Source organism: Folsomia candida, unplaced genomic scaffold, assembly GCF_002217175.1.
Source record: "Folsomia candida strain VU population unplaced genomic scaffold, ASM221717v1 Fcan01_Sc001, whole genome shotgun sequence".
Classification (NCBI taxonomy): Eukaryota; Metazoa; Arthropoda; class Collembola; order Entomobryomorpha; family Isotomidae; genus Folsomia; species Folsomia candida.
The window spans coordinates 19,957,366-19,970,823 of record NW_019091193.1 but is presented as its reverse complement, the minus strand read 5'-3'; the positions used below and the strand labels follow the sequence as shown (position 1 = coordinate 19,970,823).

General features: G+C 37.1%; 1 protein-coding gene across 3 annotated transcripts in view; it reads left to right on the top strand.

Annotated features, from left to right (window-relative positions):
• The window catches only part of LOC110843807 (lachesin-like), a 34,603-nt gene that overhangs the window by 19,357 nt on the left and 1,788 nt on the right, over nt 1-13,458 (top strand). For 2 of the 3 annotated variants that reach the window (XM_035859029.1, XM_022089850.2), the window contains exons 5-21: nt 3,000-3,027; nt 3,117-3,172; nt 3,247-3,283; nt 3,525-3,555; nt 3,645-3,678; nt 3,762-3,804; nt 4,094-4,134; nt 4,329-4,384; nt 4,455-4,507; nt 8,611-8,667; nt 8,769-8,786; nt 8,844-8,875; nt 9,235-9,256; nt 11,368-11,455; nt 11,536-11,567; nt 13,121-13,231; nt 13,401-13,457. In XM_035859029.1, coding sequence (XP_035714922.1) covers nt 3,000-3,027; nt 3,117-3,172; nt 3,247-3,283; nt 3,525-3,555; nt 3,645-3,678; nt 3,762-3,804; nt 4,094-4,134; nt 4,329-4,384; nt 4,455-4,507; nt 8,611-8,667; nt 8,769-8,786; nt 8,844-8,875; nt 9,235-9,256; nt 11,368-11,455; nt 11,536-11,567; nt 13,121-13,231; nt 13,401-13,457 — 796 coding nt within the window. The remainder of the gene's footprint in view (nt 1-2,999; nt 3,028-3,116; nt 3,173-3,246; nt 3,284-3,524; nt 3,556-3,644; nt 3,679-3,761; nt 3,805-4,093; nt 4,135-4,328; nt 4,385-4,454; nt 4,508-8,610; nt 8,668-8,768; nt 8,787-8,843; nt 8,876-9,234; nt 9,257-11,367; nt 11,456-11,535; nt 11,568-13,120; nt 13,232-13,400; nt 13,458) is intronic. The other variant, XM_035859034.1, reaches the window with a different exon arrangement.

The following is a 13,458-nucleotide window of genomic DNA, read 5'->3' as shown; positions in this document are numbered from 1 at the left end:
AAGGGTAAGGATGAATTACGCGAGGAAGAAATGCATCCGATCAAAAATAACTTAGTTGCACTTTGGTTGTTCAGTAACTAAACTTTCTCCGATTTGTTCAGTGAGGGAACCAATGCATTTGTGGGAAGTTGTATAAAAAGAAATCAAACCACTCTTCAGTTTGCCTACTGTGTTTGAGTTGTGGATCGAGTCGAGATGGCAGGAGACGTTAAAATTCAGTCCGAGTCCATAAAGTATGCTGTGCCTGAGTTGAAACATATTGCATCTCATCTAGAAAAGTAGGGAATTTTCTTGGAGAAAGTTGAGTGAAATCTAGTAAAACTGTTCGGATGCTTCAAGAATTCAGGACCAACTGTTGTCTCATCTCAATTCCGGGGTTGGCCCATGAGTTCACTATCCGCACACCCGACGAGTCAAGTTTCAAGAGGAAAGTCACGGCAAGTCAAACACTCCAGATCAAGCTGTAGGCACAAATACACTCCAGGCAAAACTGGAATGAGGGTGAAAATCTTATTCCTATTCATGTATGTCAGCAGCCTATAGCTAAGTTGCTACTTATCCGTAACACTAGCGGTCGCAATACAACAACCTTCTTCGACACCTGCTGCTGACTAGACTAGGGGTACGAAAATCAAATTTTCGGGACTTTTGTGACGTACGTAGCCAATAAAACTAAATAATTATTTGCACTCTCGCCATTCAGAAACCTTGAATCTTCAAATCTTTTGAGGTATTGCCAGCATTTGTTTATTCTGCGTAGACCAAGGGAATAAACTGCTATCGGAATGTGCATCCAAACACACTATGCATTTTTGCAATGACACGACGAGGGCCTTGGGACTGCATTTTCCTTTGCAAACAAATAGGTGCATACCACAATAAAATCCTGACATGCAGAGATTTTGAACCTTTTCGTACAGAGCAGTTTAGTTTTTGAAGTAAAAACAAATAGAATTTGCCATCTGCACATTTTGAAATAAAATGCATTACTCACCCAAAACTCTCTCCTTTTCTATGTGAGGAAGAGAAAGACGTATCCGACAAGGGGAACAAGTGGAATTGTATTGTACCATTTGGACGCATACGTGCTTCCTCGAGACAAATTGTGACAAGTGATATGTAATAAATTGTTGGAAGCTGGATGGAATTCGGGATGAACAAGATGAAACCATGTAGCTGAGCGGTAATATGTAGCAATAGTAGTAGTACAAGCAAGTCGTGTACACCATTCTCTCTCTGCTGGTCCTTATTGTCTCAGACGCCATTGTTCTTTGTCCGCTGTTGGCAACGCTATGCAATAATATACCTATTGCCCCTATAACTCGGAGACAGCACAATCCCAGCAAATTGAAAATGCTGAATTAAATGTCTTAGTTTAGAGACTACACGTTGCTAGGACTAAGGAGGTGGATGCATTTTTTAACAATATGTATTTACGCACGTATGCACTTGTATAAGGTGAAATGGATTAAAATATAATACATGAATCCAAAAAATCCTAATCCATGTTAGTCATGTGATCCCCACCTCTGGAATGATATCATTGAGCAGGGCACGCTTTTATTGTAACATTTGAAGAAATTGTGGTGTGTAATGTCGATCGTGACTTTTACCCCATTTATGTTGAACTACTTACGTAGCGTTGATCTTTGTTTGCCGAAATGTTTTTTCTTCGGACTAATGCTAATGTCCACCTCATCATCGAGGACGCAGCAGGTACAGGACGAAGCCTAATCTGCCACTTCTTAGAATTAATCAAATGCCCTAATATCATGTAATGCGAGTTGAAAATGCACGTATCTGTCCCAACTGATGCGAACCACTCTGGCCGTAAATTGCACCCGCATCGTCATTTCGATTGTAATGATCGAATTTGCTGCTCAAGTATTCAATCCACCTACAGGATGCCCATTTCACAACAAATTTCAAAAATTTGCATGCAACCCACACTCATACAAACAGTCGCCTTCTCATTCCCCAAAGAATTGAGGATAGTGTGTGCCGTGTTATTATTACTTATTGTAATTCCCGTGAGCTTTCTCAGTTTTCAATGCTTTGGTTCGTGCGGGTGACGATGCTGCTGGTACCATATGGTGCGACCACTTATTCCGCCTGGAGAAAAACTTGGGTCCGCATATGTACACATGTATAATACGTACGCAGTAGTACGGCGAATCTTGAGAGTTTTGCAGAAATCTTAACATAATAATAAAGAACTGCGTTAAAATAGTAGGAAAATTCTGTATTTTGTGAATGACAAAAAATATGCCATTGGTACTTATCCTTAGTCGGAAGGAATAATTTTGAGCACTTTTCATCTACTTCGGCCATCCTTTAAACTGCTAGGCTGCCAGTTCACTAATCCTGAGAAAATACACTCTCTGAAAAAATGTAGCGAAAGTCTACTACATATGTACATACCTAAATCGTTATACTCCCGAAGCAGCATGGCATGGCATCAACTATGCGAAACGACGAAGGGTCTAGTTGATTTATGCTCCACTCCCTGTTCTCATTGTTTTCTCATCTAAATATGAGAATGAGAAGTTCAGCAGAACTAACGTCTCGCTCATGCAAAGGCTTTCAAGATTTTGAGACGATCTAAGATGAAATTTTAATCGCAATAAATAACTACGAAGAATAAATCTTGATGGCATGTCTGCAGAAATCTGTTTGTCAGTAAGCTCCCAGCGCACGTACGTACGTATGTAGGTTGGAGGAGGTAATTAGTCACCAGCCATTAGATGCAGGACTGAAGAGGAAGAAACTATTTCATGACTTGAAGGGAAACTGCCAGATTAATATTCAATCGAAAAAAGCACGGGCGGATTTTTACGACTCAATTAGTCGTGTCAATAATGGCTCTGGTCCGCTTCTTCAAACAATACCATTATAATTTATTTAATTGAATGCAAATGACATTCATTGGTGTACAAATCGATGGAATTCGTACGCAGAGAAAGTTTGCTAAATTCTATTTTTATTCTTACATTTTGCAGGTTGGGTGGGTTCGTGCGGATACCAAAGGTGACTATCTAACTTAATTCTACGATACATGCGACGTTTACATACGTATTTCTTTAAAAATTTAAGAGCTTAAACATGCATTTTTACAGCAATCCAGGCCATACATAACCATGTAATAACCCATAATCCACGCGTCTCTGTTTCGGTAAAAGAAATAATTGATTTAAACCGAAATAAAGTAATTTATTGATCTAATTGTAAGACCAATTTGAATTATAGCATTCGGATCACACCATGTGGCACTTGCACATAAAAGGTAATATTATTTAGAATCGTACGTATGTCCTACTTGTCCTAAGTTAATGCGTCCATTAGGCTAATGTTGTAATAAAATCAAAGAGCAGATATACCCTCCACATATGTATGATCAATCAATTAGTGATTTGTAAATATTTTCTCGGCATTGTATATATTTACTCGATTAAGCGACTTGCCTACACGTCATTCAACTAATCATAGCTACATATACATAATAATAAATCATTATTCTGTTAAAGGTGTCAAGGAAGAAGATCGCGGTTCATATATGTAAGCAGGCACTACTTGCATACATATTATTTAATATCTAAGGTTAACACCGGCACAATACTGAATTGATTGGGTATGTTGGTTTTAAGGTGTCAAATAAACACGGATCCAATGACTTATCAAGTAACTTGTTCATTTGTAACCTATTTCAGTTAATATGCATAAAACACTGCCCCACAGAATCATACTTGCTTTGATATTTTCAGATTGCCTTCTTGGAAGTGGTCATCCCCCCAGACTTCATTCCTGGTAAGATATTTCGAATTGTTTTCAGGATACATAGAATTGTAAGTAGTAGTTTTACCTTAAGTGTGTCAGAAAGTAACAGGCACGTTTGTATACAAGGTTATAGATTGCCTTCATAGAGGTTAAAATCGAAATAAAATAATCATGCATTTAATGCATATACATACTTATAAAAGATGCAGAATATAAGTGAAAGCACTCAAAGTAAAAATTATACGCTGACGATGGTCAACAACGGTGTACCTCAAACCTTGTGTACGCCAGAAATATTAATTTGCAATGATTTCTTCAGAGGAAACCAGTTCTGACCTGATGGCACCTGAAGGAAGTACGGTACGTTGAACCTTATTGGTTGTGTATATCTATTGTCATAAATACTGGTTCTTTCTGTCCATAATTTTACATGAGTTTGTTGAGTAGTGATTGAATGTTTCACCAGTAGAGCTAAAAAAATTGACCGTTATATATTGGCATATGTACATACGTCCTCCACAGTAAGAAAAGTAGTTAATATTAAATTCTTCTAGGTCAAACTAATCTGCAATTCCCGTGGTCATCCGCAACCCACGATAACATTTCGAAGGTAGTAAAAAATGGTCCATTACGTTCGAAATAGGAACGATAAACTAATCCATAATTTTCTGATTCTAAAGGGAAGGGGGACAAAATATCACTCTCAAGAGTAACTCCGGATCAAAAAGCCAGGGTGAGAGTTTCTAACAATTCCTCCTTTTTTTCACCACCACATACCTCATGTCGACCTATTTACATACATATTTAGTTACTGGTTTTACCTATGCAGATTTTCATAGGTATGTACATACATAGTAAGAGATGCACATGCTGCTTATCATTTTTTCATAAGTCTGCAGGGAAAATGTATAAAGAGAGTTACACACATGCAAACACTAATGAAAATCCATTTCGGTATCTACAACGTCCAAATGAAGATTTCATCCCTCTCCATTCCGTGCATCCACGATAAACTCGGGTTTATGAGAATTCTTCAGAGTTGATTTTGAATTTGTGGACGGAGGGGACACGAGGAAAATGGGGTCATTAGATAATTATTGGAACTCATGGCAGACCTTGTGTGCTCACGATGATGATATAGAATTTTGTGTGATGGCTTTCAATCAAGAATTTAAGTAAGATAGAGCTCTACTTCATGACTTTCTCCTAAAACGTGGTATAAATCACACAGCCCCGGAGTCTGGTACAATCTCATTGCACTATGAAACCTGGGAACAACCGACGGTTATTGTGGGCACCCTGCCTGGATGTCATCGAACTCACATTGCATTGACGTTACGGTGCACCAACAATTACCGCATTCCATCATGAAAACTAATGACACCGATCCCCCAAGTTCCTCCAACCAAAAGTTTGACTTCATGATTTCAACCTCCACCTTGTTTTATTACGAGGCTATTTGGGTGTTTGGAGTCTGGGGTCTCTGTTGGGCACTTCATCGTAATTCCAACATCGGCTCGGCTTAGAATTGGGTTGGAAGTTATGGTGGCCAAGGAGAAAGTTGGACGGAAGTCCTTGTGGGCGGATGTATTCCCATAAAAATTCAATTTGAACATTGATTTTCAATGAAGTTTAGCCGCTGCTCCCAAACCACGTTGGGGGAAACAATGGAAGCGGAAATAGGAGAAAACAGGTTTTCATAAACTACAGGGGACTAAATATATGGGGTCGTTCTTAGGTCTTCTGTAAGTATTGCCATCTTCTAGTTTAGGCAACGTTACGTATGCGATGTCCGGGTTACGAGGGCATTATCATTCTCCCCGAAAGCGTGACTTTCTTCACATTTCTGCAGATCAGTCTCGAAATATTTACAAGTGCGTACATTTCGAATTATACGTGGCAAATTCTTATTGACTGCTGACCAAGTCCATTTTCACCGTCTGGGGTTGACCTGATTGACCCGGTTTATTTTACGCGTAAACAACAAGTAAGAACAAAAACACCTATATTCACTTCACACGTGTGTACTCGCGTGTATGACTGATCGTATGAAATATTTTATTTCGATCTTCTTTTACAATGTTCATTCCTTCTTTTACTTTCTATCGCTAATTCAATTTCGTTTCGTTTCAAAATCGAGCCAACTGAACTGGGGAAGCGAACAATAAAGTGAAAGTAAAGGAATCAAAATTGAAGGGGAAAGAAGTAAAAGTAAAAGAATTTCTGTATTATTAAGAAATATCTTACTCGCTTGAGTAGAAAGTGAGAGAGAGAAAGGGAAGACTTTTTTGGGGTGTATTGGGCGTAAAAATATATATAAACGGAACGAATACACATGGAGTCAGCTAGCTGGCACAAAAAATGTTGAATTTCGATTTAGTTCCATGCTTCATTAGACCCTAAATATTAACTCCGACTTGTGCTCCCTTTACTGTTTCAGGAAGTACTAAAATGTCCCAGTCGGCGAATTAGATAAAGGAGTAAAGAACTGACTGAAAATAGGCTTTATACTAATCAATTAAATGCAAATTTTTCTTTAAGTCAGGCCAATAATTTTCTCCCTTAATTGAATCAAATACACACTTTTTTTTATAAAAAATGAAGAACACATTATTCTGTCGTTTGAAATTTGAGGTCATGTGTATTTTTATTAGTGGAAAGTTTAACTTTTCCATTCCTTAATTTTGATCAATCATAGCTTTTAAAAAATATATATATTGTCAATCAAAATGATTTCCGCCAGCCTTCAGCAGCATATTTTTATAGTTAGTTATACATGGATAAATACATGGCGTTTAGATAGTTTCTTCGATACATAAGCTTACGTAAGTGAATCGAATGGGATTTGAGAGCTGCAGCACGACGGCTGAAGCCCAATTGGGTTGGTTGGTGGTTGTGGATATTTGGAGAGTGAAAGAGGAAATGGAGCCAAATGAAGTTGAACGTGCATCCAGAGCACCATTTAATAATGAACTACTCTCACTTTCTCCTCTCCTCAGTTGTTGGCAGTGGTGGTGGTGTTGGTGGAATTCCCTTCGGCCTGTTTATTGTATAAATAAACAAAGAGACCGATGAGTCTGATTAAAGGCTACCATAAACCAGGCTCTAAATCACGAGAAAACGACCTTACAGACAGGGTTAAAACTGCTCAGATTAAATTGAAATCTATCCTTAAACCCTTCTTTCAAGAAGATGCTCCTTGACTTTTCAGCCTCTTAAAACTTAACTACATCCTCTAGAAAGTCGTCTCTTGGAGTGATAAGTGGGTGTCATTCGACATAACGCATTATGTTTTAATTCTTACTTCCAAACAAATAAAATACAACCAAAATCGATTGGTTTATTTGGTTAGCCTTTAAAACTATTTCTTGTTGTTTTTTTTCCCCATTTCCCATTTTTATCACTTTAAAACTTGACCCCAGTACTTAAAAACTTCCACTATAAAACTTGACGCCACAAGCATGACATGGTTTTACAAAAATTATTACTAATTTTTGAAAATATCTTTGCGATAATTTTTTTAATCTTTTTCTGCGTATGTCTGGGAAATAAATTGCAAATATTCTAAATATTGACAAATAAAGTAAAACTTTTCCTCATTTTCCACTCAAACTTGCCTGTGCGAAGAACTTCTTTATACATTAACATTGCATTCCTGGAATTCTGAAAATTGAGCTTCTTATTAGAACTGACTGAGCATGCATTTCGGACTTGCTCGATTTCAAATGTAAGATTATGTGCTGATTCAATGAGAGATATGTATGACAGTTGTTTTTACTTTGCAAATGTAATATTTCACCTATGTTGTGGCTTCTGGGAAGAGATAAATTCGATATTTATGTAAGTGTACACTAGTAATCAATCCGCCACAGGCTTTGACAGCTCCCCACTCCTACTTCAAGTAGGTACCTCTCTTCTATGAAATTCAGATTTAAGGTTTGCAGAGGAGAAACTTTATAATTTATATTTGTAGCCCTTATTAGGACAGTAAATTGTGTATACTAAAATCGGAAAGGATGACGTAAAGCAGTGGCAGACAACTCAACTAAAAATAAATTGTATTCAAGGTTATGTGTAGGAGAAAGTTGTACAACTTATTTATACGTTACAAATAACAGTAAGGTTCCTCATATTCATCAAATATTTTGTAAAAATATGTAACAAGTTCAAGTCAGACAAAAACCGACGACGTCAAAGGACGTAAACAACGCAGTGGGAGAGTATGATACAAATGCGACTTATTGGATTTGGAAAATACCTTTCGTTGTCTCTCTCAGAGAGATTTTGAGCACTCCTGGGACACATGTGCATTTATGTAGCGTTGGTGGAATATGGAATAGTGCTCCTTCGCGTCATCATTCTAATAAGAAGCATCCAAAGTCATCAAATTCAATACAAAATAAGTTCTTCAATCCTCATCTCCTTATTCCCATTGGACCCAGACGGCCGTATTTTTAGCTTATGGGTTTCATTTCCAATTTTCATCACTATGCCTCAGTGATCAGTTCATTGTGTTATGTCACTGTCATTTCCAATTTGAACTTTTATTTGTAACAAAAACCTTCCAAACATGACTTTTAATAAGTTCGCATACGAGTAAAATAAGATCCGCAAATATACGGGCAAGGACCTTGGCTATTTTATGCATATTTGCAGTTACAATCTAACTTGTAATATTTCCAGCCTGGGTTATTTATACTTTATACTTTTCATAAGTACATACATGTATGCAATTCACGTAGAATGTCGTTGATGTGATGAACGTAATATCGAATGACTAATCACTGAAGTGGGAGAAGGCTGAATAAATACGCGATTCTCTTTGTGGATTTACAGTGTCCGTATTTGAGGGCAATGTGCTTAGACTGGTGAAGATCTCCAGAGCTGATATGGGTTAGTACCATAACTTTTATAGTCTTTTACGACTTTATTTAAAACAATGCAATCATTATGTAATAGAGTCTTATCTCTCGCTTATTTTTAATCAATTACAGGTCCCTATTTGTGCATAGGTAAGTGTGCAAAAAATAAAATTAAAGGAAAAAAATGAACTTTTAACAAATATTTAGCATCAAACGGAGTACCACCGTCGATCTCCAAGGTTCGCTGAATACACACATCCGTTTATTACTCAATTTCCATCCCCCAACTGTCACCAAGCTCTGAAATTAGCCATATTCACCTTCGCATAAGCTGCCCCAAAAACGACTGTATTATAATTACACATTGCTTAGGGATTGGGTGGCCAAGTTTGAATTACGATAAGATACCTTTTGCCAATTCTAGTAAAGCAAGTAATTTAATACATAAATATTTCCCTGAATTTCGATTGAGATTAAGAGAAAGTACGCTCGTTAGTTTCTTGGGACACATTTGCCAAGGTGAATTCGGCATTTGTGAGGAGGATGGTGAAAGCGTGTGGCAGTTGGAGGATGGCAATTGACATTGAATTATTTGCAGAGGATAACGGTCTCAGTTCACTGTAAGCAAATTAAACCAACTTGACCATTTAAAAAACTATATGTAGCACAGCTTTAAAAACAGTTTTTGGTATATGTAGATATGCATTATTTAATTAAGCACGTTACCATTAAAGTATTTTTTGGTTGTGCCTTTCTCTCAATTGGGCATTATGTAGTTGTATTTATAACTCTAATGGATGAAAACCCTGCTGCCAACAAAAAATGTAGGAGGGTCCTTAATTTAATAAACTTTTGCATTTTGTGCATGTTTTTGATACTCCATAAAAATGAAAAATGACACTGCAACCCCAATCCACCCACTAATGGGTTATCGAGTTAGAGAATTGTAGAGTATTCAAGCAAGGGCAAGGTTGGTCTGGTCCTCTTAATGTTGTGATTTGAATCTAAGCAAAGTAATCATAGCCATCTTCTCCCCCCTTCCGCCACGACTAGGATGGTTCCCAATCTTGGGATTGAAGAGTAAATTTAGCATAATGCACAACCTGGGTGCGCACAACAACTCGGGATGGGAACTAAAATGTCCTAAATCCTTCAACAAATTTGCTTCACCTCGTCGTGCGACCTGCAACTTGCTGAATTTTACTCTTTTCCTCTTGTCCCCAGTTTTCTTAGTCATCTTGTTTGAATACTTGACGATTTTGGAATTCAGAAATTACTTTGAGCGGATAAGCAGGAGAGTCTCAACGGAGTGACGAGTGGGTTGAGTGAGAGGGTAGGAGAGAATAAAGCAGTGTTTTATTTTGGCTGCGTTGAGGATGAAGATGTTGTTCTTTGAGGAAGGTAGTTAGTTAGGCAAGGATTAAATGATTCGAGAGAGAGAGAGGGTGAGGGACGAAGAAAATCTCGTTGTCCCGAAGGCGGAGAGGAGCCAAATGACTCGTTAAATCGCATTTTCTTCAAAATTACTTTCTTCCGCTGCCTCCGACTCTGACTTGTAATCCTGAACTGCAACCACTGCAAATTTTGGGAATATTCAATTACTTTGTGGTGGTCAGAACATGCATGATAATTATTTTGCTAGCTCGTCTTCAACAATTTCGGTTCACTAATTTTCTACTCTGATAGTTGGTTTATAAATTGTTAACTGATTTGTTTTTAAAATGGTTTTCACACAATTGCGTTAGGTTCATAATTTGAGGTGAAAATATTGAGAAATAATGGATTTTTAAACGAATCACGTTGAATATTTCCTTCATATATGTATGGATAAAACCACCACAATGTGGGTGCACTTTCTTTTGTGTGGACGACGTGTAAAAACAAGTAGGATGGATTTCAAATTCAGTGTTTGGGTAACGTCAACATTCCAAAGATTGTATTCGGGAGGAATGATTTAATCCAAAAATACACTCCGAAAGGCTTTAACAATTTGAGTTGCAAATTCATTATCCCTATTCCATAAACTTTTTCCATGTTTTCATTTCTCAACTTATGTGTGTAGTCCTTTGCAAGATTTGTAGATTGTCCTTATTTCCAAGTGAAATGTAAACATTCGCAGTAAACTTTTTTTAATGGCGTAAACTATATTGAGATATTAGTAGATATTAAAATTGAATAATTTTCTGGTAGAAATAAAGTTGCTTGTTTGTCTCAACTGTGCATATGTATTTCTTAAGCAAACTCTCAGATGCTGTTTCAGATTGTTTGTGTGAATAAATAAATAGTCAAAATGCAACACCGTGTGTTACCCTTCACGAAGTTTGGAAATTCGCCAAAATCAGACCAAATGCTAAACTATATTTGAATAAGAGAAACATTAATTTATGTAAAAAGCAGTTTAGCGAAAACATATTGTGAATATTCACGTTTGATGAGTTATTCCGCTCATTTGTGGTTTTAGAAGTTGACCTCAATTTGAAGTTATGAACTTCGTCCGGTTTCATCAACTTCACAATGTTTACACTTGTCTGTATGACTTTTCCTTCTCGACTTTCTCTCACAAAACTGAAATAAGATACAGTTGGAGTTGATTTTGCATGCCACATTTTTTCCTTTTGGTTGCCCACTCGTACTTATAACTTACGTTGTACTTTCTCTCAATGTTGGCCTTGATTTTTATACATACATATTCTTCATGGTAATGCAATTACATTTCTCTTGGTATTTCCAGTTCATCCGGTCATACAAGTTCCTAATCAGTTGATTGGTTCACCAATCAACACTGATGTTCAACTGGAATGCAACGTGGAGGCGTTTCCGTAAGTATTCTAATTTTGCGGTTTACAGTTATGTAGGGCATAAGCAAAGTACACACAACATTGTCTTTGTATAATTGTAGGAAGAGTATTCATTTCTGGACGAAGGACAATGGTCAGTACTTATTCGTATTACAAAGAATAATAGAAATACATAATAATATAGTGGTTTTCGCGAAATGTGTGTAGAGTAAATTCTGAAAAAGGAGAAAGTTTTACAGCTCGTTCCCATTTAAGGATCTTCCCACAAAAGGATATTATTGCATTTCATTCCGTTTATTTGTGCTCCCATGACATGATCTAGTTCTGAGACGCTTCATTTTGCCCACTCACTCACTTGCACTTGCTTTCATCGTCTTGGTTTGTCATTGTCGGCTGGCTTCACTGTGAGTGAAAGGCGCTGAGAAATCGGTTGAAATTATTTCCGGCAAAATAACTAGAGATGATTTAATGTAAAATGTACAAGAGAGTAAAAGAACATCCCATCTCATCGCATCGCATCATCTTGTCCTCCTGTCCTTGTCAGCCACATCCAAACCAACAGACAAGACAAAAAATTGGTTCTTCTTTCCTTCACCCAAACAGAGAAGGACTGGGAGAAAACAATTCAAGTAGTTTTTAGTCCAGTCCAGCTGCAAAAAGGCGTTATTTCATTCTCATGCTCACATTTTATCATATCTCATTCACTCCCGCATCCGACGACAACATCGCCAAGAACAACCAAAACCAACCAACCCACCAACTCTTCGTCAACTTCAACTTTAGTATCACGACAAAGTGTCATTAAAATTGGGAAAGTCTGGACAAGATGGAGGAGGAAAAACATTTTGCACACTTTTATGTATGACGAGTAAATATAAACAGAGTAAATATGACGCTATGCAGGCAATTGTTTGCAATTGTGCTACCAGAAGAAAGCTCAGCTTGTGCATATGTGCACGTTGAAATTAGTAATATTGGTGCAGTACCGAAGTTAAAAACATTATTGTAGAGGAAAGTTTCTATACACACTAACATGTTTCTGCATTAACAGGTTGTATATTTGTAGCCATAGCCAGTGCCATGTTGATATTCTGTCTGTCTGTGACACGATATCCGTGGAACAGCTTATCCGATCGACTTGAAATTTGTCTAGTAGTACACATAAGCTAAATTATGAATTGAAGGTGTCCAGAGGTTTTGTCATTTAAGTGGTATAAGGACCTAGCATGGTGACGTATAAACACTTCAATACTATTATTAAACTCAGTTTCGAAATTAAGGGGAAGAAACAAAGAATATTTCTGGCTCGAGTCTGCATTGTAGGTTTGTAATATTTGAGAATCGAAAGAAATATCTAAATGAGATAGAACAGAAAGGACAAAATCTTCCAAAAATGCTAATGTAATTTTCAAGTTCAATGTTTAACCTGTCTCAAGAGAGCTGTAGATTATTCGTCGTTAAGCTAAACTGTCTGATTTGTATTGTGCAAGATGCATTACAAAAGCGGGTACTGGGGAGTTGCATAATTCTTATTTTTGCCTTTTGAACTGAAATAGAAATAATATGTATAGTAGGCCTTTGATAAGCACTCTCTTTGAGACGAGTCAGCCAACTGACAACTAAGGAACTGCCGAGTAGATGCTTTATGAGCTTGAAATGCTAAAACTAACTGGTTACTTTGTTCAGCAGGGGCGATGATAATTTCTGGAGACCGATACGATGTACAAGACATAGTCAAGTCAATGTTCGAAGTGAAGATGGTCCTCACCATCAGAAAGTTTAGAAAAGTGGATGCTGGTAAGCTTTGCAGGATTTACTTGAGTTTGTATAAATATTTGTATTTGTTTTGACGATGATCACAAAATGAAGTATTATTAATAACATGAACTAATCTAACTACATATGGCATACGCATCTCTCTATAACTTCAAAACATTTGTAGATAATATTGGAAATTTTTGCATAGGTTTCTACAAATGTACCGCAAAAAATTCTCTCGGAGACGTGGAATCAGTTGTGAAAGG